The 22,935-nt window shown below is 45.9% G+C and overlaps 1 protein-coding gene across 3 annotated transcripts; it reads left to right on the plus strand.

The window, feature by feature from the left end:
* Window positions 1–828: 828 nt before the first annotated feature.
* On the plus strand, window positions 829–20,887 carry LOC113124355 (neurocan core protein-like). Of its 3 annotated transcripts, XM_026297071.2 has the most exons (17): window positions 829–1,046; window positions 1,856–1,928; window positions 2,358–2,765; window positions 4,301–4,475; window positions 4,668–4,795; window positions 5,150–5,443; window positions 7,948–8,637; window positions 11,526–11,695; window positions 11,885–13,528; window positions 13,571–13,865; window positions 13,950–14,063; window positions 14,163–14,276; window positions 16,091–16,249; window positions 17,419–17,501; window positions 18,602–18,746; window positions 18,957–19,139; window positions 19,232–20,887. In XM_026297071.2, the coding sequence occupies exons 2-17, from the start codon at window positions 1,862–1,864 to the stop codon at window positions 19,432–19,434; spliced, it is 4,872 nt and encodes a 1,623-aa protein (XP_026152856.1). In that variant the 5' UTR covers window positions 829–1,046; window positions 1,856–1,861; the 3' UTR covers window positions 19,435–20,887. The 3 variants fall into 3 exon arrangements, with proteins under 3 accessions (XP_026152856.1, XP_026152854.1, XP_026152855.1); XM_026297069.1 differs by having other exon boundaries at window positions 846–1,046; window positions 11,885–13,865; XM_026297070.1 differs by having other exon boundaries at window positions 847–1,046; window positions 2,361–2,765; window positions 11,885–13,865.
* Window positions 20,888–22,935: the final 2,048 nt, after the last annotated feature.

Raw genomic sequence — 22,935 nt, forward strand, 5'->3', positions numbered from 1 at the left:
ACATGGAGGGGGGGGGGCAGTGGAGAGACCAGGACGCTTCACATTGGTTGGACATTTATGGAGAAGCTTCTGATGGAGCCAAACTGGAAGGAACATATGGGAACCCAGCAGCTTTGGAGGAAACTGTGCATCAGCACGGTGAATGAGTGGTTAGCACTGTTGCCTCACATCAAGAAGGTTCCTGGTTTGAAACCCATCAGGGGCCTTTCTGTGTGGAGTTTGCATGTTCTCCCTGTGCTTGTGTGGGTTTTCTCCAGGTACTCTGGTTTCCTCCCACAGTCCAAAAACATGTATGTCAGGTTGATTGGTGACTCTAAATTGCCCATAGGAGTGAGTGTGAGTGTGTGAGGTTGTTTGTCTCTATGTGGCCCTGTGATGGACTGGGGACCTGTCCAGGGTGGACCCCTGCCTTTCACCCAAAGAGAGCTGGGATAGGCTCCAGCAGATCCCTGGGACCCTGGTTAGGAATAAGTGGGTCTAGATGAGGCAGGCAGGCAGTTTAGGAGCCTGACATGAACCTGACGGACACCGACAGCAGATCTGATGGAAAGAAGTTCTGGGATGTGGATGCAGCCTAAGTGACATTATCCTGTTGAGGTGCATTATGGGAAATGAAGGATTTTAATGTCTTTCAGACTCGTCTCATAGTGAGGGGGAATATCTCAGACTGTGCCTCTCATCAAGTCCTCCCATATTAAATCAGTGGAATGGCCCTTTAAACTCTGCCTCCTATTATTTCAGTCACATTTACACCTCCCATTCTCTCTCTCATTCACGATTCCTCTTTTGGGCCCTCACTCCCACCCTCTGCACTGGGCGTTGTATTACTGGGGGGTGTATGGACATGCGCGCTCCTCCTCTCAGGATCCGTGGATAATAGCGGGTCCAGGCTGGATTTGAACTTGCAGCCAGCGCTGAGGTCTGAGCAGCAGACATCTGTGTGAGAGGGGCTGCTGTTCCTCCGAGACCTGCGGGAACTTCGCTTATGAAAGTTGGAACCAGGCACAAACTGGACTGGATTTTTGCGCGTTTTTACGATTTTCAAGGTAAGAGACTGCTTCTTTAATCTTCAGACTGATTCTTATCTTTTTTTAATTTTATTTTTTGCTAAAAATGTGGGGCCAAAATTAAAATCTCGTGAAATCTATTAAAGATCCGTGTCTGATGATTTGAGGGCGTTGATGCTGTGGTCTGAGTGGGGTGTTTTTTCTGGTCCCTGCCTCCACCGGAGGATCTGGTTTTTTGGGTGGCCAGGAATGTTCCCACACCGATAAAGCAGAAAGATTAGACCCCCATTGATAAAACCGACACTGGGGACCAATTAGCTCCATTTACAGCTGACCACTCGATCAGCTTTATCACCACAGCTGTGCTCTGGCACTGACACAGATGTGTGGCCGCTCAGGGTTCACGTTTTCAAACAGGGAACAGCGATGAACCATGTGAACTCTGAGCCTTTTCATCGGAAAATCAATCGAAATCAACTTTATTGGCACAAAGAAAATTAATTTATCCTCGCATCGTTTAAAAGTTTAGGACTGAATTAGTTAAATTCTGATCAGATTTTATAATATTTTGTTTGTGCTGATCCATCCGTGACCCACACTTCAAACCTCGGAGTAACTTTTCAATTAATTTATTATTGATCTGCGATAGAAGCTGCTGGTTGTTCATATGTCATTAAATGCAGTGGATATATAGTCATGTTTTATATATTTATATTTAGTTTGTTATACTTTTTTCCTAAATGATCAATGATCAATAGAGACTCTGCTAGTGGAGTAAAAATGTTTTTCTCTTGAGCATCAAAATACTTTTTATGTATTTTATGATGTTTTCCGTGTCTTCCCCCCAGATTGAGATGATTCCTCGCGTCCTCGTCCACCTGCTCTGCCTGGTGTGTCTCAGTTCTGCTCGTCCTCATCCAGGTGGGTCTGTAGCTCGGGTCCTCCCGGTGCTGTTCTTTCACAGACGGAACAAGACAGCGGGTCCAGGAATGACAAAGTGGAAAGTGATTCTTACGCTGCACTTTTCTGAACACAAACTTTCCAGTAATCACACACACACACACACACACATTCAGTTTCTCGCATCCTCAGTCTGATGCTGCCAGTTGGAGAAAATCCCCAACCAGCATGACTTCATGGAGGAGACTGGGCTGAAAGTCAGAGCACACAGAGGAATCACAAAATAATTTGATAACTTAATAAATCATTTTTCTACTTCAGTAAAGATTCTGAATCCTTCCTGAACCAGTTTATTAGTTTTACAGATGCTTATGTCTTTATTAACTGTAAGTGAATTAATATCCAACCAAAGCTGCTGATTCATCTGTGACACAAGATCCTGTTTTGCAGCAGGACCCCAGGCGAGGAAGATGAATGTACTTCTGGATCCTGTAGTGGGATCTCTGGCCGGCAGGGTGGTGCTGCCGTGCCACTTCTTCATAATGTCTCACAGTCACACGCCTGAGCCTCTCCCCCTCGCCGACGCTCCCCACAACCCCAGTCATGGTGAACACCTGAGGATCAAGTGGACGAAGCTGCAGGGAGACACGGAGAAGCTGGTGTTGGTGGCCCAGGATGGGATAGTCAAGGTAGGCCAGGCGTACAGGAACAGGGTGTGGGTGCCCAGCAATCCGCTGTCGGCCGGGAATGCCTCTCTGGTGATAGTGGGACTCAGGGCCAGCGACGCAGGAGTGTACCGCTGTGAGGTGATGCACGGGATGGAAGACAGTCAGGACATTGCGAGCCTCGTGGTCACCGGTGGGTTCACACACCCACACACAGACACACACACACACACACACACTCTGCTAATTCTGCACTTTTACTGTCAAGTTAACAGCCATTATCAAGAGTTTACAAACCCATTCAGTGACTCGGTCCAGATGTGTTAAGTTGGCAGAGACTTCACTGTTTTTCTAAGCAAAATGTGCTACCAACAGTATTAACTGAAGCTTGTTGTTAAGTCTGTAGTTCCCCTCAGCTCCACAGATCAGACAGGCACAGTCAGAGTGAACATAGTGGAGCATTTAGCAGCTAAAGAGCCAGAGGTTTCCCTCAGGAGGTGGTGGAGACCAAACCCAGACTGAGGGAACACTGGGCTGAGACTCAGCAGGTGGATTCAGACACTGGTCCTAATCAATGATAATGTTGCTTCATGTGTGCTGGGTGTGTAAATAAGCAACTCTTTGATATGTCAACATGTTTCTGCTGCCCCCATGTGGCCACAAAAGCAGTTACCACAGCTTTAAAGTGAGTCTGCAGCCCCATTCGAACAGGATTATCAGAAAATGTTCCCTGGTGATTTAACTCACTGTGGGATTTTAAACTGTGAAACCCAGAACCCAGTCAAACAGGAACAGCTAATGTTTAATTCAACATAGTTTATTGGTGCGAATTTATCAAAATGCAAATACAGGCTAAATAAAAACAGGAGTCCTGTTGTAGCCCCTGACTGTCTCCCTGGTTTGGGTTACCCCCTAAATGGAGGTAAAACAATATTGTGAGTCAATAAGGATGATGATCTAAATTTGCACATTATAGAGATGATCCTCCTATTTACACCAAAGATTTAGTCCTGACAGAAACTGAAGTCATTACACGACAATGCAGAGAAACACAAGCCGTCCTCAGACTATATGTAGCTGTGGCATTAGCTCCTTTATGTCCAGCTGGATGGGAGGATTATCTCTCATCACCGAGGATGTCCTGGCAGCGCCGTGGGAGGATGTGAATAGATGCTGGAGCTGTTAAATGGAGAGTTGTGTGTCACTCATAGGGAGCGTCTTTGTGTGTGGCTGCTGAACAGAGAGTCCTGTTCACTATTAATGTGGAATCTGTGGAAATGTCTGGGAGCCAGGGTTGGCTTGGTTGTCACATAATCATCCACGAAATAATGCAGTTTCCACTGGAAGAACGCTCAGAGCCCAGAAATGGATTGATATTCACTGCAAGTAGCTTTGACTTTTACACAACGTGAATGAATGAGCTCCTCTTTTTTTAAAAAACCAAGCAGATATTCTCTGCAGCTGTTCTTGCACAGAGATTGATTATTATGAGGTGTTTTGTTTTTATGGGCCACAGCCTCACTGTGTTGTTCACCCTCAGTGATCTAATAACATCATTTCCTGCAGACGAAGCAGCTTTTTTTCAGAGTAAAACTCTAAAGCCACTGTCCACCACCTGCTCAGCAGCAAACATCCACACAGACACAGTCAGAGACCAGCATTTAGCAGCTAAATGATGGCGACCAAGCCCAGAGCCGACTCTCTTGATTGTGTCCTATCTTCCTCCAGGTGTGGTCTTCCACTACCGAGCCAGAAGCAGCCGCTACACTCTGGACTTTGCTGCAGCTGTGGATGCGTGTCGTGCTGCGGGCGCCACCATCGCCACACCTGAACAACTCACTGCTGCTTTTGAGGACGGATTCGACCAGTGTGACGCAGGCTGGCTCTCCGACCAGTCAGTCAGGTCTGTGGACAGCTCCTGTTTCTCTTGCAGTCTCTTTGTATTGTTTCTAAAATGGTTTTGGTTTTTATTTGATCACACAGACACTCAGCAAGTGATTGCTTTTAGAAATGTCTTCCCATTTACCCGTTTAATGAAAATATGGCTCTTAGGGCACATATCATCTTCTGTTTTGACGCCTCCTTTGCTTCCCAGATATCCAATCACAGTGCCCCGTCCTGGCTGCGCAGGTGACCTGATGAGCAGGGCCGGAGTGAGAACGTACGGCATCCGCGACCCCTCAGAGACCTATGACGTGTACTGCTTCGTCGATAAACTTCACGGTAAACGCACGAGCAGCTGGGACAAGACTGGGAGCAGGGGAACTAGTTAGCTGTCTGTGTGTTTATTTCTTAGTGACACAAAATTAAGACATTTCCCTCTATACACAGTCAGTGGGTGTTAGAATGATCATGTGCTTTTAGCTGCAGCAGAGTTAAAGGTGTCGACTTCAATCAACAAAACAGTCTCCACTCAGGGTCCTCTGGTTTCATTGTTGTTTCCTGACAACTGAGCAAAGATACAGTCCAAATCTCCAGAACAGTTTGAGGACCTTGAATGAAGGTTGTGGAGTCTCCCCCTTTTTTAAGGGGTTTTTCCAGAAACTCCACACTGAACCTGCTCTTTGTCTCCTGAAGGCGAGGTCTTCTACCCTCCTGTCAGCGATAAGCTCACCTTTCAGGAAGCGAGAGAGGAGTGTGAGAAGCACGACGCTGTGCTGGCGTCGCCCGGTCAGCTGTTCGCAGCCTGGAGGGCGGGGCTGAACCGCTGCGACTACGGCTGGCTGTCCGACGGCAGCGTCCGCTACCCCGTCACCATCCCCAGGCCTCAGTGCGGAGGGGGTCTGCTGGGGGTTCGCACGCTCTACATGTTCGAAAACCAGACCGGATACCCGGACCCCACGGCCCAGCACGGAGCTTTCTGCTTCAAAGGTAAAACTGAAATACACACTGATCCAACCCATTGAGAAGGTTTTACTGTTTTACTGTATCGACGTGACAGAAAACTAAAGACACACCAGATCTAAACATCCCCGAGGACAAACAGTATTTTAGAGGTAACAGGTCTCCCTGATCTCAGCTCAGATTTGTGTTTGGATTCAGGATTACTGTACTGTTAAAACAGCCGTGCACACACTTCCACGTGACCCCTCTTCACCTACATACGCCCAAGGACGATTCCAGCCTCGTAGCTTGGCTCCACATGTAACAGGAGATTTTCCTTGGCTCTCAGGTTGAATTTGAATAATTTTAAGAGCCCAGAGAGGGTAAACGTGTCCAACATTTCCAAAGGCCAAAGCAGAATTATGGGGTCCTGTTATCCCAGGACCCGTCAGATTTATGTGCAGCCTCTTTGGGATGTCCTGGTAATGTATTAGTGAGGAAAGCTGTAAGGACAGTTCCTGAAGATCCTTTTTGTGCAGCAGAGTACCTACATTCAGTGGTTTCGTCCTCTCCTTTTTCCTTTTCAATGCTGCTCCTTTCTTCAAGCCTCGAATCTCTGACACTGGACTCATGAAGTCACAGGAAAACTGGAGCTGAGGTGTGTTGCTGCACAAATAGGCCACAATCTGCAGCCGTTTAAAAGCAGCTGAGCATAAAGAAGTGGGAACACGAAGGAACAAATAGCTCCTTTAGGTTTACAGTGAGACATGTTCTTTTTTTTTTTTTTATTATGGGAAAACCAATCTGACTGCACTGTAACACAGATACTGCAGAAACAGGACAGGTCCCTAAATGCTTCACAGCTGGACTCTGCCCAAACACAGATAGACAGACAGGGAGGGAGGAGAATGTGGAAACGAGGAGCTGCAGAGCTGGTTCTCCCATAAGTAACATCATCATTCACCAACACAAACCTTTAAAAGACAGTGTGTGTAGTGAGAAGTAGGTATGCAGCACAGGAGCTGATTCCAACATGATGCTGATATAATATGATATAATTACAGTCACTTTCTGAACCTGATGTGGTCTGATGTGGTCTGATGTGGTCTGATGTGGTCTGATGTGGTCTGATGTGGTCTGATGTGGTCTGATGTGGTCTGATGTGGTCTGATGTGGTCTGATGTGTTCTGATGTGGTCTGAGGTGGCGGAGCTGCTAAGGAGCGAGCTAACCCACGGTGAATTGACAGACCCCAGTTCAGCCAGATGGCTCGCCCAACACATGACATCATATCTGGGCAGGGCCGCAGACGTAGCCGGGTCTCCGTCACATTGTGAAAGACCAGACCAGAACAGAGCTAATCCCTGAAACATCCCCAATATGTGCAGCGATTAAACAGGAGTACTCAGGTTTTTTTGTAGTAATGCAACAATAGAAAAACAAAAGTCGTGCATCAAATATCTGCAGTAAATTGTGTTTCCTGCTCGTCTCGGTTTTAAACCCCACCTGTTACAGCTGTGTGAGAACCAGGAGAGTAACAGACGCCACTTTGGGTTCTGGGGAAGTTTTGGACATTTTTTAAATAGTTAATAATTTACAGAGAGATTATCTCCCCTCTCAAATAAACATAGGAGAGTATCTCTGAAATATACAAGTCAGTGTGGAAAGTAAAGTACCTCCAAACTGTATTTAATAGTTGAGTAAACGTACCACTGGGTGTGTGCATGAGGAACGTGCGAAGAACAGTGTATAGGAGGAAGAATGGAAAAAGGGAACCCCACCTATCCCTCCCCATATGCAGGGGAGTCAATTACGTCCCGTTTATTAAAGAATTATGTCTGTGACGCTTGAAGTCTGCTGCTTTCTCCCAAGACACCACATAAACTCAGCACTTAGCCCAACACAAAGGAGGGCATTGTGTGTGCGTTAGCGAGCCCGTTCTCCTGTCTGTTCTCATATGGTGTGTGTTTCATCATAATGAGATATAAATCTTTGCTTGCATCTTGGGCTGTTTCAGCGAGGTCTTTACAACAAAACCCACATGGTCTGTTCCCAATTACAGCCAGTGTTTGATGAAATAAAGACAGAATGGATTCAGGATTTAGGAAGAGAAATAAGTTCCCCGAAAATAAAGCACGTCTGGCCTCAGTCACTGTTATTCTCTGATAATGCAGCGGAGTCTGGATTCTTCCCATGAAGGTGACTTCATGTTTCAGAAATCAACGCTGCTGCATTTCCTTTTATAGGCCACGACAGTTTTCATGTTTTACTGAGTCATGGAGGAATGTTTTAGTCCACTCATGATAAATGACATGTAATTACATCTCTGATGAGCATTTTCCAAAACATACTACCACACATTGGCAAGTTGGGCTTATCGTTAACATAATAAGTCGAGATTGGGATTTTGGAAGAAAACCAGCCGATGACCAACACTTGTACCTACGTGGTGTGATGGTCACTTCTGACTCTCTGGGTTATTGTAGTTTGTAGCAGCGACGTTCATCATCATTGGTCATCGCTGACACTAACTCTCTGTTTCTCATCTCACAGCCAAACTGCCAGAACCGACTACCCCGGCTCCACATGATCCTGACAGCCGCACTCCAGCACCGGAGCCACTCCTGCATCCAGAAAAAGCTGAAATTCAAGCAAGTCCTGTGCCAGTGGGACCACACATGGCCTCTCCAGACGCCTCCCCTGACCCCGTGACCCCCTTCGCCGATTATGATCTTCCAGATCCTAGCTTAGATAAAGTAGAGTCTGTGCCCATTAGAGGAGACATTCTGAGCCCCTTGCAGCTCCCTCCATTACCCACAACCCGCTCAAAGCCCCCACACCTTGACATCCACAGGGAAGAGGATGGAGGTCCGGTGAGGTCAGGCCCAGGTGAGAGCACTGGCAGCGGGGAGGGAGGCAGCAGCGATGACGGCTCTAGTGGGGCTGAGGTAGGAGTAGTGCTGGCCCCACCACAGGTGAGGGTGGAACCCACATCGAGACCATCTGAGCATATCGCTCCAGACCATAGCTCCCCAGAGATCCCCACCCCTGAGCCAGGTCTCCCAGCCGAGGCCGGGCCGGTGGAGCATCACCCCGCGGTGGTTTTTAAAGACAACGTGACCCTTGGAGTTCCACTGGTGCCTGACCTCCAGCACCAAGTGGAACTCCCTGTAGGTGCAGAGTCGTCAGCCAAACCCCCTGTCCACATCATCATCGTCAACGTGCACAGCCAGAATCAGTCAGGTGAGTTTGGACTTTTCTGTTGATCAACTCTGTCAAGTAGCTTTATGAATAAGTACTGCAATACCACCTGAAGACTTGGCAGGGTTCGTATTTCAAGTCTGGTCCAGATTAACCTGTTAGGTCCATAATACACAGGTCTGGGTCTCATGAGTAGATAAAGTGTGCTGCCTGAAGAGCCTCATCATTTTCAGATGACACTGTGTCGTCGTCTCAAACAAATATACAGTGAAATTACCACAATTGGCAGGTCATAGGTTGGTAGAGCCAGAACTAGACTAGTTAATGCGGATACATTATTAAGAATATCCCCCTGACATGCACTAATCAATGTGCACAATAAAGCTAATAAGAAAGAGCTAAGGCCCAAAATAGAAATATTTGATTTAAGCTAAAAATAGTGTAGTCGCCCACCTCCAAAGCAGGATTAATAATAAAACCCTCTGCTCATGTCACTGTTGAATAATGTGTCTGGGAAACAGGTTCTTGCACAATAGAGGTTTTAAATAGAAATGATCTAAACACTGTCTGGGACTTTTTCATTCAGAGATAAAAATAGTCCAAACTCTGACCATTATCACACGACCAAAGGGTCAAACTGAGCTTGGATGATGTTGTGATCACTGGACAGAGATGCTATTTCACAACAGGCTTGTTTTACATTTCTCTGACCTGAGGTTCATTTTTCCATTTATGTGTGTTCTAATGTGCAGAACGTCCCAAAAGGTCCAGGTCAATTTTAACATCTCTGCTGAGGAGACATTTTTCTTGGATCCAGGTAGTTTCTGCATCAAACCAAACATCATAAAACCGTGCAGGATTTCCAGACCCATCTCTGTTTTCCTGCTTCTTCTGCAGATCTTCTGTGCTTTCGGACCCAACTCTGTCACAATCTGATCCGTGGGATTTAGTGTTGTTTATTGTCTCCGTAGGAAGCGGCTAATGGTCTGTTACCTTTGTGTTTCTAAGCCGACAGATTCTCACACATGCTGTTTGCAGGGGCAGAGGTGGAAAACTATCAAGTCAATCATCTCAGCCGGGCTGGTTTTGTAGCTACACATATTGTAAATGCATCCGAGTGTCTCCGGCGGGAACAAAGAGTCAAATATATCAGCTTTCTCTTTGTGATTAGTCTCTTTTCTCTCCAGCAGAGATGTGTGTTTTCAGGTCTGAGCTTCAGTCGAAAGAACCGGCCACAAACCACAAATTGTTGACCTTTATTTTCTTTTCTCTAGGGAGCTGCCTGAATAGGCGTCACTAACAACTTCTCAGCGATGTCTACACTCTGCTCTTTCTCACAGTCGTCCCTGATAGTTGTGTTTCCATCACGGATTTTATTACTGAACAGGCCTCAGGCCCAGCAGCTCAGGGGTCCTGAAGCCAGAGAGTCTGTTTAAAGAGATTCTATTTCTTGTTGAAAAATCAGACGGATCGGTCAGAAGTGGAGATGACGAGATGATGTTTATTTTTTCTGCAGGTTCCTTCTGATTTGGAGTCTTGTTTTCGTTATGTTTTAGTACAATTCCTTCTACATGATACGAGCGGGTATGTTTAAAAAGTGACTTAACACCAGGCGTTCAACTGTGTTTGCACCTGTAACCACAGCCGTCGGTGTTTACATGGAGCCTGATATTCCACTAATCATCAGAATAAATCTATATAATCAGTGGGAAGGAGGGGGCTGGTGCAAAGCTTTATTAGTCCGTATTTATTCATCTGTAATTGGGCCCCCCAGGCAGTTTTCTAGCTACTTAAAGAACAGAGGAACATGAGGGTGGACTCACTTTTCACTCGAATGTGAGAAAAATGTAAAAGTTAGATAATTATATCCACTGCAAACAATAACCTCCTTAATACTAATAACACTCAGGAAAAGGGGGAGAATAAAGCATAAAGGAGGCCCCATGTCTGGGGTCGTCTGGGGCCCCACAGTCACTGACCCCCCCCCTGCTGGACCCAGCCCCAAACAGGGTTCATGTGTTTGTTACCCCCCAGACAAGTGGTGCCATCTTCCAGGAGCTGTGTTTGTTATTGCACAGTGGAGTCGGACATCATCACAGGAAGCAGCCGCTGGTTGGTGTGAGACCCACCGACTCACCGCGTCTTGAGGAAATTAGGAAAATTGAAGCACTGAGTGTTTTGATGAAGAGTCTTCCTGTTTCACGTGGGATCAGGTTCCAAGTGCCACAGAGGCGTTTTTGACTTTCCGGGCGACGTGTTGCGGCTGGTGCAGGTTAACAAGAGGTTAACAAGGTAGATTGGTGGAGCTCAGAGAGCAGCTCCCGGTCCGGTCTCCGCGTGTGTTTCTGTCCCTCCCCACGCAAGACAACTCAACTCAGGGCTGGGTTTGCTTCTCATTCTGCCTCCTGTTCCCACAATATCACTTCCATGTGTGCCATAAAGCCATAATGAAGAGATACAAGCCTGCATTGTTCGAGAGCAGCCCCTGGCACTGACTGACCTTAATCATAAGCAACGCAGGCCGGTAACTGTTCAGATATGCACCTTGACTCATTTTAATCAACTTCAGAAATGAGCTGCTGTGGGATTCTGCACTACGACATGTCACACTGAGACACGGGAGGTTTTTAGGGGTTGGAATCGAACCAAAATGCATTTGTGGTGCCGACTCTTTCCAGCCAAACTAAGAGTTGGCATGATCATTGTCAGCTATATAAAATATTATTATTTTAAGGCAATAAATGCACTTGTACAGTCACTTCTTCCAGAAAAAGGAGAAAACCAGCGAGAAACAAAATGATTCACTCATTGATTTATTTGTCACATTTCTCATCATGTCAGCACTGATCCCCATCCATTCGCTGGAAATTCTTATTTCTGTTGAGGTTTTTGTTTTCAAGTTCTTTTTCTTGTTTCTCATTTCTCTCCAGTTGACGACATTGTGAAACTCATCGATGGCTCCCAGTCCCAGGAGCCCCAGATCACTGACCTTTCTCAGAAGCATGGTGAAATTCACCAGGGCAGCGGGGACATCGACTCTCTCGAGCCTTCACCCATGAACAAGCCTCCAATTGTCAGATTTGTCAACGGAAAACATGAGGTATCACCTGTGCACTGCAGCGTTTAGAGGACGGGTCTGAGTCCAGCTCTACTTCTAAAGTGAAGAAGATTTAACTTGTTTACAGTTTATACATAATACTTGTTTTTTATTTATGACCAAACCCACAGGAGACCTAACCTGTAATAAACTGCAGTGATCCTCACGTTACCTCTTTGTCTTTCCGTCCAGATGACGTTTAAGCCACAGCAGCCGGAGGAAGCCAGAGGGGACCAGTTTGAGACAGCCAGTCCTGTCCAGGTAGAAGAAGAGGAGGAAGGCGTGACTCCCACTGACAATGGTCTCGTGCCGATACTCCCAGAGGATGAAACCACGAATGAAATGACTTATCCCACAGAGATGTATGCAGAGGTGGTGACAGCCTGGGGCGTGGATGATTTTGAGAGCGTCAGAACCGAAGAACCAAGTGAGCAAACAGCAGCAGGAGCTACAACCACCGTGACGTCATACACACCGAGTGCTTCATCACCAGCACCCACCACGGCATCAGGCCCAGCCCTTCCTGGTTTCTCCCAGCCTGTCTCGGTCGATGAGGACATGGAAGGCTCTGCAAGTCGTGCCACTGACGATGCTTCACGTGATGGCTCTGCAGACGTCGCTCTGCCCACCCCGGCAGCAGGCAGCCAGGCTGGCGTGATGACTGATGAGGCTGAAATCGGAGGAACGGAGCTTCCTACTTTTACGCCTGACACACGAGAGACCACTACACACATGCAGGTGGAGGAAGGGTCTGCCTCTGGAGAAGACGAGGCTTCAGGGCAAGACATTTACCCATCGGAGATGCCCATGTTTACCAGCACGCTACCTTCTACCCTTCACACCCAGAAACCTCAACCTGCCACAGGAACCGACGACACAGAACTTCCTGCAGTGTCACCTGCTGCTGAACTGCTCACAGAAACAGGCTCCGGTGCAGAGCAGCCGTCTGGAGAGAGGGAGGTTCCTGGGAGTGAGCGACCGGACCTCAGTGGAGAGATTGTTGGTGCAGTTTTCCCAGGTGGAGACGCTGTTGACGAGCAGACCACACTCCCCACACACATTAGGGACATAACCTCAGAGCCTAACGCACCAAAACCCTCAATGCACCCCTTCCTCACTGCCACAGACGATCAGAAACATCCTGCTGTTGTTACCAAGCCTGAAGACTCTGACGACAACAGCACACACCCCACCTACAAAGACCACACTGAGCAGAAGGAGTCCACCACCGAGTCCTACAGAGACCACACTGAGCAGAAGGAGTCCACCACCGAGTCCTACAGAGACCACATTGAGCAGAAGAAAAACACCATCGAGTCCTACAGAGACCACACTGAGCAGAAGGAGTCCACCATCAAGTCCTACAGAGACCACAATGAGCAGACTGAATCCACCACTGAGTCCTACAGAGACCACGTTGAGCAGAGAGAGTCCATCACCGAACCCTACATAGACCACATTGAACAGAGGGAGTCCACCACTGAGTCCTACAGAGACCACATTGAGCAGAGGGAGTCCACCACCGAACCCTACAGAGACCACATTGAGCAGAGGGAGTCCACCACCGAACCCTACAGAGACCACATTGAGCAGAGGGAGTCCACCACCGAACCCTACAGAGACCACATTGAGCAGAGGGAGTCCACCACCGAACCCTACAGAGACCACACTGAGCAGAGGGAGTCCACCACCGAACCCTACAGAGACCACATTGAGCAGAGGGAGTCCACCACCGAACCCTACAGAGACCACATTGAGCAGAGGGAGTCCACCACCGAACCCTACAGAGACCACATTGAGCAGAGGGAGTCCACCACCGAACCCTACAGAGACCACATTGAGCAGAGGGAGTCCACCACCGAACCCTACAGAGACCACATTGAGCAGAGCGAGTCCACCTCAGGCTCCATGACAGACATGAGCCAGCTGATACTTCCTACAACTTCGCCCTTACACACTTTCGACAAAAGCACCCACTCCATCCCTGAGTGGGCTCTGACCCCTGACCCGGCTGCCACCCCTCTCCCAGATGATAGTTTTGTGGACTATGACAATGAGATTGTGCGTTCTGTGGTGGAGTCTCGTCCTGAGGAACCAGAAGAGCTCGTGGCCACGGAGCAACCAGAGACTGACCCTGCTCCCCCTGAAGATGCGAGCACCGAGAAAGACAGAGGTACGTGAACTCCATTGTTACTGGTTTGTTGTGGGGCTTTTACTGGTTTAGTGGTAAGATTTTAATGGTTTTCAATCTGTGCAGATCTCCTGCTGTGCTCAACCAATATCTGTCAGAATGGAGGCACCTGCTTCAAGAAAGGAGCACAAAGTTTCTGCACCTGTGCACCTGGATACACGGGGCAGCAGTGTGAAATAGGTAAACACACACAGTCCTCTTTTCTTAGCAAACCACACTGACCCCATCCCGACAGACGGACGATGTGGAGTAATATGGGCTTGTTATGTGTGTCTGCAGACGCTGACGAGTGCCAGTCTAACCCGTGTCTGAACGGAGCCACCTGCGTGGACGGAGTCGACTCCTTCAGCTGCCTGTGCCTGCCCAGCTATGCAGGAGAGCTGTGTGAACAAGGTCAGCTGCTTCTCATGACAACATGCAAAATGTCTCAGTCCAGACCCTGCTGCAGTGCTTGGTGCATTTTATCTGTTTGCATCATTTCTGTGGTGTTTGAGTGACGTGTGGTCTGCAGGAGGTTCTGTGTGTGTGTGTGTGTGTGTGTGTGTGTGTGTGTTAACCTGTGTTTGCTTTGCATCACATTAAAGAAATCGGAGCTGAAAGCAAAGACCTGTTGTAATAGGCTGAAATTCTCATTGAAACATATAAATAAAGATAAAATCCACGTGAGTCCAGCTGGAGGCAGCTTAGAGTCCGAAATCGTGACAGAGCTCGGTCCTCTGCCGTCGTCCAGCGTTGGGCGTCGTCTCCTCAGCAGATTAGTTCCAGCCTCTCGTCCAATATTTCTGCCATTACTCAGCAACTCATCAGGCCCCGAGGATTAATATGTTCCACCAATATTTACCAGCTCTAGTGCTGAGAGTTTATGCAGCCTTTCCTGTTGGTTCTTTAAATTACTTTTCGGTTTTAAAGAATGAAACGATGAGGCCATGCTGATTTTTTTTTTTTTTTTTTTTACTTTACCAGGTTATTTAACCTGCTTTCACTGAGCTTAATACCTCCAGTCAGTTATCATATAAATGATTAAAAGGCTTTATGTGTTTTATGGACTGTGTACTGTTAAACAACCCACATTCATGAATTTATTCTAAAGATGCTAAATATGTAACTGTGCTCAGTTCAACATCATTTCTTTTTTTGTAACAGTGCTGGAAGAAGTACTTTATACATCATTATATAAAAATACGGCATTACAGGTAAAAATCCTGCATTTAAAATGAAAAATAACATCAGAAACATTTAATAATAAAGAAAATAAAAGCACCCACAGCCAAAATGCAGTCAGAAAGGCCATACAATAAAAATGTTAGACGTAAAAGTATGTCAGATGGGAATGTTCTTCTCTGCTTTAGTTAACCTGACAGTGAACATATTCACATTTTGTAAAATACATTTGAGTTTTTAAAAAATAGCTGTAAACCTTTTATTTTTGTCACTATCAGTCCTTGGTGTAACAGCAAAGTGGAAATCCCCAGACCCAAGTTCCTGGTCTGCACAGGATGTTTGCAGCGTGTACAGCGTGATGCAGAAACTGTAAATGACTGTGCTGTTAATCCATCCACACATGGCAGAGAGAGGAGCAGACACAGCTGTCCCCTCGTAGCTCTGCCAGTGGAAAGACGGGAAAAACAGATGATTGTTCTCTTGTTCTGCCAGAATAGCTGTGCAGCTGTGCGGCATTGAATCGGGGCTGGCCCTCTGTGCTCCACTCGTGTCCTCCTTTTATCAGAACAGGACTCTGCTATTTTGAAACAGCCTGAAGGGTCAGAGATTTCAGCTCTGCGTTTATTAGTGGGCATGGAGGCCTCACCTGCCCCTCCAGGTGGCTGCACAGTGCAGTTATTGAGATGATGGCTCATACCCCGAAGCCTCGACAGCAGATTTCCACCGCGGCCTCGTTGTTCCCCACACAGAACCTCCATTGTTTACTGAGCCCGATAAAGCAGAGACTGATTATAAGCTTGAAGTCACTGTATCAAACTAAATGTGTGTGTTGTGCATTAACTCTGTGTGTGTGTGTGTGTGTGTGTGTGTGTGTGTGTGTGTTTGACCTGCAGACAACTAGAGAGTTGTCAGGGTTAATGAAGTCCAACTGTGTTACTGAGCTCATTCAGGCCTTTATCCTCTGTCCCTGTGTCTCGGGTCTTTTCTGTAAGATGCACAAACCATCAGCTCTTTGTCAAACACTCACACATCTTCCCTGGTTGCAGACACTGAGGTGTGTGGCTTCGGCTGGCAGAAGTTTCAGTCTCACTGCTACAAGTACTTCAGTCACCGTCGGCCCTGGGACGCTGCTGAGAAGGAGTGTCGGCTGCACGGCGCCCACCTGAGCAGCATCTTGTCACACGAGGAGCAACAGTTCGTCAATCGTAAGCCCGTGTTGTGACATTTGAACTAAACAAGTGGCGTCGAGCACAAGGGATCCAGTTTATCTTAAAATGACAGAGCAAAACAAACCAAAGGCCTTGGTCCTGAAGAAATAATAGTTCCAGATAAGATGTGATGAGATGCAGCAGCAGCTGGTTTTTTACATAATTACACTATAGATGTATTTACATAGTAAGTTTTGCATAGACCCTTGTTTAACTTTGCTCATGTTTTACAGTTTAGAGACTAGACATCTGTTTCTAAATCATTTAATTCAGATAAAAAATGTTAAACTGGTGGAGATTAAGATGGACGACACGTCACTGTGCAAAGTGAAGCTAAAATTCAGTGAATATGGCAGCTACCATCTTGTTCTGGGACCCATTTTGTATCCAGATTCTAAGCAGTACCTCCCAGACCAGTCAATCATCCAAAGTACCCTTGTTTTTATAACTTATTAAAAACAAACTGATCAGAAATATGGTCACTGGTACATAAATCAGCACAGAAATCACCTTTGGGACTAATTTAAATGATTTGTACTTTTTTAGTTTGGCTCATTGAGTGGGCGGAGTTTAGGGCCAGTACTGCAACCAGCCAGTAGAGGGCGATCGACTTATGGTGGCTTCATTCCTGCGAGCTGTCACGTCGGCCATCTTTGTTTGGGATCTTGGGAGCTGTGTTGTCTCTGTAAAAACATGATGACCTACATCGAGGAGGTCTGGGCCATGAAAGATTGTTTTGGTCCGCCTTGATTATTTCTGCGTTTCCAGCTGCTCTGAAGCCCAGTGCACTTAAAGAAAAGTGCCTGTTCAGAAAGAGCCGGTCACATCTGTGATCCAATCCAACGATGAGTGTTAGGGAGATAAAATGACTAATAAAATTTAGTTTAAGAGGATCCAGAAAGTTTCCATAGAGAACCAAAGCTGCTGTGAGACGATGCTGAATAAAAAGAAATGGACTCGTGCTGTTACCTAAAGCTGCTCGGCCTCATTATTTCCCAGGCCTCCTGCTCACACGTGTCCCAACCACAAACCTGTAAAACAGCAAATTAACACATCGTCTGGAACGACATAAACCTTTTCCTCAGCAGTGATCCTCATCGAGTCTTTGCTGTTTCATGCTCCTACTGAATGAGCTGCTCAGATTCTGGTGCTTTGTGACCCTGTAGGTCTGGGCAATGATTACCAGTGGATCGGCCTGAACGACAAGATGTTTGAGCGGGACTTCAGATGGACTGATGGCAAACCAATGGTAAGAGACCACCTGTAACATGAGAAGAAAGTCTTTGAATCAACATGTTGATTCTTGTGCACTTTTACAGACTGAAGTATCTTAACAACTGTCAGATGAGATTTTGTGCAGATATTTATGTTCCCCAGAGAAAGCAAATATAAACCACAGCTTCATATTTGTGGTTGTGAGCGAGATATCTCAACAAATATTTGACATTTGGTTCAGGGTGAATTGTCAAACAGTGACTTTGATTCTCTGATGTGTAAAATGCCACATACAGAAGACATAGCTTTAATCTTGAGGGTGCAAACTGCTGTGATTTCTAGTTTATGGACTAATCTCTTGGTCAATCTGCAGATAATCAGTCTCAGTGTGTTATAACTGGAGGGAGGGAGTGTTTATTCCACTTTATGGCACCAGAAAACAGAAACGACACTTTACCCTTTAAATGTTCAGTTTAAACAAACCAGAAAGATAAACCACATCAGTCTCTGTATAACATCTCTGCATTACCACAGCACTCGTCTGTGCTTTTAGTCACGATGACACATCCTCACACAGTTTGAGTGTCAGCTGGGACGTTTCAGCTGCTGAAAACGGGCCTGATGAGAGCAGAGGACCTGGAATCTGACCCTGCAGGGACTCTGCCGTTGTAATGTGTTATCATTCAGAACAGGGACACACCCTTAGTGGGGAAATCTGTCCAGAGACAAAGTTTGTACATGCAATACAGTGCATTGTTCCTGCAGTGGCTGCATCCATGAAGTCCATGTGTTTGTGTTTGTCTTATGGTCTTTTTAATACAAACTAAAACTTATCAGTTTAAAAGAGTCAGTTTGTTTGGGCCTGTCGTGTTTGTCCCAGTAGCACCACTGTCTGGTTTCTCCTATGAATTGCATCCAGCCGTTGGTTGAACAAGCACCGTCTCCTCCTGGGACTAGGTGGTGCCTCCATGTATGTCTGAGCAGAGCTGATGGAGGCGGGGTAGCTGTGGAAATCATCTTGAATGAATTAGTGATTGATAACCAATCAGGACGGTCCCTGTAGGGATAAATAACCTGTGACATTTATTGAGTGTTTCACAGTAAAGTGACATAGTGAAAACTGTGTTCTGACAGCAATATGACTACTGGAGGCCGAACCAGCCCGACAGCTTCTTCCAGTCCGGAGAAGACTGTGTGGTGATGATTTGGCACGAGGGAGGACAGTGGAACGACGTGCCCTGCAACTATCACCTGACGTTCACCTGCAAGAAGGGAACAGGTAAACAGTTTTTTAAATGCGACAGATGATCGGAATCTGGGTCTTTTATTGCCCCGGGGAGCCTGGGGTCCCTCAGCAGTTGTTGGGTGGGCTTGTTGTAGAATTATTTGACTGTGAATTAGAGCCAACTGCACCGAGCTACAACCTGCATGATACCTGTGACGTAGTTTGCACGTTACACACTGAATTCTGTGGGTGTCCTGCCACCAGTGTCCTGTGGGCAGCCGCCTACGGTGAGGGATGCTCGGGCGTTTGGGGCCATGAAGCCTCGGTACGAGATCAACTCCCTGCTCCGCTATCACTGCAAACAGGGCTTCATCCAGAGACACACCCCCATCGTTCGGTGCCGGCCCACCGGCCAGTGGGACACACCCAGAGTCACCTGCACGAGCCGTGAGTGTTGACACATCAGGACGTTGTATCTGCTCAGGAGGCCGTAACACAACTTTTTCATATTTAACCCCCTTTTCTCGTCTGTTTCTCAGCTGCCACCTACCACAAAACATTTGCTCTCCGGCACCGTGGCAACGAGCAGCCGAACGGGCACTATAAACATCACAACCATCACACCAAGAGTCTTCAGAAACACAATCGAAACCAAGAGCAGCAGAGTTACAACACTGTGCAGAGCTCCTGGAACCCGTTCCAGAGTCGAGTCCAGCAGCTGCAGGATCGGATCAAACACTGATCCGCCTTGTGGTTTTTATGAATCTGCTTCATGTTGGGAGCCAAACGCAGCAGGCTGGCCACGTCGGTCCAGAGGCATTGATAGACAGAGTGATGCACTGAACTGTCTATCAATGCCTCTGAAAAGTTCGAGGGAGATGTTTCACCAGCACATTGTCCACAGACACTCCAGGATCAGAACCGTAACACTAGTGAGAATTTAGTTCATCTGTAAAGTCAGTTTAGATTGAGCCAACGTCACACTGCTCTGATAGGAAGACCGGAGGTTTGCGTGGTCTGGGACGTGCTACTGTCCACTTTCTTCAAGCCAGTGCCTTCTGTGAAATCTTATTTTAAAGGTGCCCTGTTGAGTTATGTTTACATTTTGTGTTTCTCACCAAAATGCAGTGTGTGTATCCTCGAGGTTTGTTGAAAACATTTCCTTCTTCATAAAACATTTGCAGAGTTTATTTTTGGAAGAATTTTAGATCTAAGTTTTTTGTACATCCATGTTTTCTGGCAGGAGACTCTGAAGGGACCATCACAACCTGCAAGGCCGGGTACAGTGCCATGCTAACTGCTAGCATGGTTGCTTTTATTTTACATTTTACATTTGTATTTAGATTTTCTACATTTCAGTAGGAGCTGAGTAATGATTATTTGTGAACCGTGTGCTCTTTGTTTTACTTACAAGGGCGACAAACCAAAACATTCAGGACTTTGAGGGAGGAAGGTGCAAAAATCGGGCCGTTTTACTCTCAGCTGTGCCGAGAGCGTCTTTAAATTTGGTTTTTGGAAATGAGCTTGATCTGATAGTGATAGTTTAATCTGTAGTTAGTTTCTGTCATTAAGGACTCGATCGAGTTTCACACCCTTGTTAATGGATCGCTGTGTTAAAGGGAAGTCTGTTTACGGGTGTTGGAGACCACTAGTGTATTAGTTGGTGTTGTCTCATTTCATGTGGCATCATCTTTTTTTACTCATGCCCGTAAAGTGATTTTTCAGAGTTTGTTATGCGTAAATTGAAAATGTGGATGGGAAAACCAACAGAAATGCAACGATCAGTTGATGTAGTCGCCCTTAAAGTGTTTCCTCACTGTTCGCCTCCTGACGTACCTGTAGCCGACTGATAGATTCGGCCGTATCGCTCACATTGGCCCCTCCAGAGTCTCCTGTTTGCCAGGTAGATATCCTTTTCATCGCCCGTCTCTTCTTTGTTGGTGTATTTCTTTGCTCGCTGCCACGTGCAGCTGGTGGGTAGTCGGTAGATCTGTGTATCACCCAGAAACAGGAGATTTAAAGAGCCGCACACACAGAAGAAGAAGGGATGGTAGATTAATATGAATGTGTGGTGTATGTGCTATTAATCATAGGATATATAATATAGATACTATATGAAGCCATATGAATTTAACTTATTGTATACTTTAAAACTCTGAATGGACTGATATTAAATAAAGGTCATTGGAACTGAAGTGGTTCTGTTAATGGCGACTTCCTTGCTGTTTACATTTGCTGTCACGTTGTTTCACATTTATTTAGTCGTTCACGCCGACTTCATGTATGTTTGCTGCACGTAGTGTTTGTCTAGTTTGTCAGGCTGTTGCTGCTTTTTTCTTTTAGTGCTGTGATTCAGGAACACGACGCGTTCTTTACCAGAACACTTTGCTTTGGACTTTGAAAGGGTTCTCAGTTTTTTTGCTGCAGATCTGGAATCTGTTTTTCTTTAATCCAACAAAAAAAAAAGGGAACGTGAAGAACAAGTAGATGTGCAGAAAGAAAACTTCTCCATAAGTCTTGATCTTTATACGTTTGACCTTCTTCTTTTCATGTTCTTCATATATTGTCAATGTATATGCATCTTTAAATCTTTCTCCTCTCCCTGTGGTTGATGGTTTTACTGTATCTGTGGCAGAAAAGCGTATTTTTATGTAACCTTTGTTTCTTTAAATATGCAAGTTACTGTAAAAGTGTCATCGTCTTCCTGCTTTTACTGTGTGTTCAGTAATAGGAGATATTATGACACAATCTCTCCTGCTTGTGCAGTTTCATTTCATATCACTTTAAAGGAGCTAAAGTTTAAATTCATCAAATGTTTAGTTATATTAAAAAAAAAAAAAAAAACTCAGTATGTTCCTAAAACAGCTGGACAGAATCAGTGCATTTGTTTGGGATGGGACTATTTTCAGTAGCGAATGAATACACATTTGTGAGTGTTAGTGTCAGCAGGACAGTGTATGAGGGACTGAGTCAGAATAAACCACAGTGTGTGTTCATGCTGATGAAGGAACATGTGCAGCAGAGTGGACACTGATGGGTTTGTACAGTTTCTGGATGGAGCTGAGCAGAATATTATATTTATTATGACTAATACACATGTTGGTTTTTTAATCTTTGGACAATAGGAAAAATATCCAGACTTATCCTTTAATTCATGTTAGTTGCCTCCTGGACTTTAACCCAGAGTTGGAGTATAAAAAGATGCAGAGTATCCTGGAGAGTAAATCCTAGCTGCTCTAAAATGGACCAGCTTGGTCTGACACCTGTGTTATTTTACCTTCTCATGTTCAAACACACACACTCCCACAAACCAGCATGTGCCCAACATGTCGTCATTCAGTTCCTAAAACAGTCGCGTGCTTTGGCACCACACTGTAAGTCAAAGTCTGACTGGCTGCTGTGTTTCTGTCAGGAAAACATTAGTGTAAGCAGCACCCCTCCCTTTGGAAGCGTGTTGAGCACATTACTGCATTACCCAGGAACTACACCTGGCACTCGCTGCACACACCAATCCCAAAGTCAATTACAGCCCGGCTCCAGCCGGCATGAACTTTGCTGACTTTTATTTTCTTTTGCAACTGCAGCGTGATTGCTCATAAGTTGTCGTGATGTATTTCAGATAATAGGTGAACGCAGTGAGCCCTGTGTGAAGAACGAGAGGCAGAGTCGTGGTTTATGTACTGTTTTATTGTCCTTTGTCTCTGGGTCCCCAAGGTTTGCTTGTATGCTTCAGTTGTTAACAAGGCTCATGATGGGCAAAGTTAGACAATAAACAAAAGAGAAGGCCACAAATCTTTTGGTGGGTCTTTAAGTCAGGAATAGTTGGACATTTTGGCAAATATGCACATTCACTTTGTTTCTAAAGGCTGTGCAAGAAGATTAGCACCACCCTCAAGAGGTTATTGGGGTTAATTTGCCTACAGGAACCTTTAAAGCTCACTAATCATCTTATATCCCTCAAAAACAACAGCTGAGAGAATAAATTCACTTTGAAACTTCTGTTGTCTTTGTACAGATCCCTGTTGCTATGCTAAGCTAAGCTAATAGCAGCTGGCATTAGCATGTGTAACAGACAGATGTGAGATATCAATCGACACCTCTACATGTTTCTTTAATCTGATGTAAAAAGACAGTTATGGTCTCACAGGTAGTTACCACCTGTAACTGTTCCACAGAGCTGAATGTCCAAAATGTCGAAATATTCCTTTAACAAACCAACAGTGTTTCCAAACTGTGTAAAGGT

This window comes from Mastacembelus armatus, chromosome 12 (genome assembly GCF_900324485.2).
Source record: "Mastacembelus armatus chromosome 12, fMasArm1.2, whole genome shotgun sequence".
Taxonomy (NCBI): domain Eukaryota; kingdom Metazoa; phylum Chordata; class Actinopteri; order Synbranchiformes; family Mastacembelidae; genus Mastacembelus; species Mastacembelus armatus.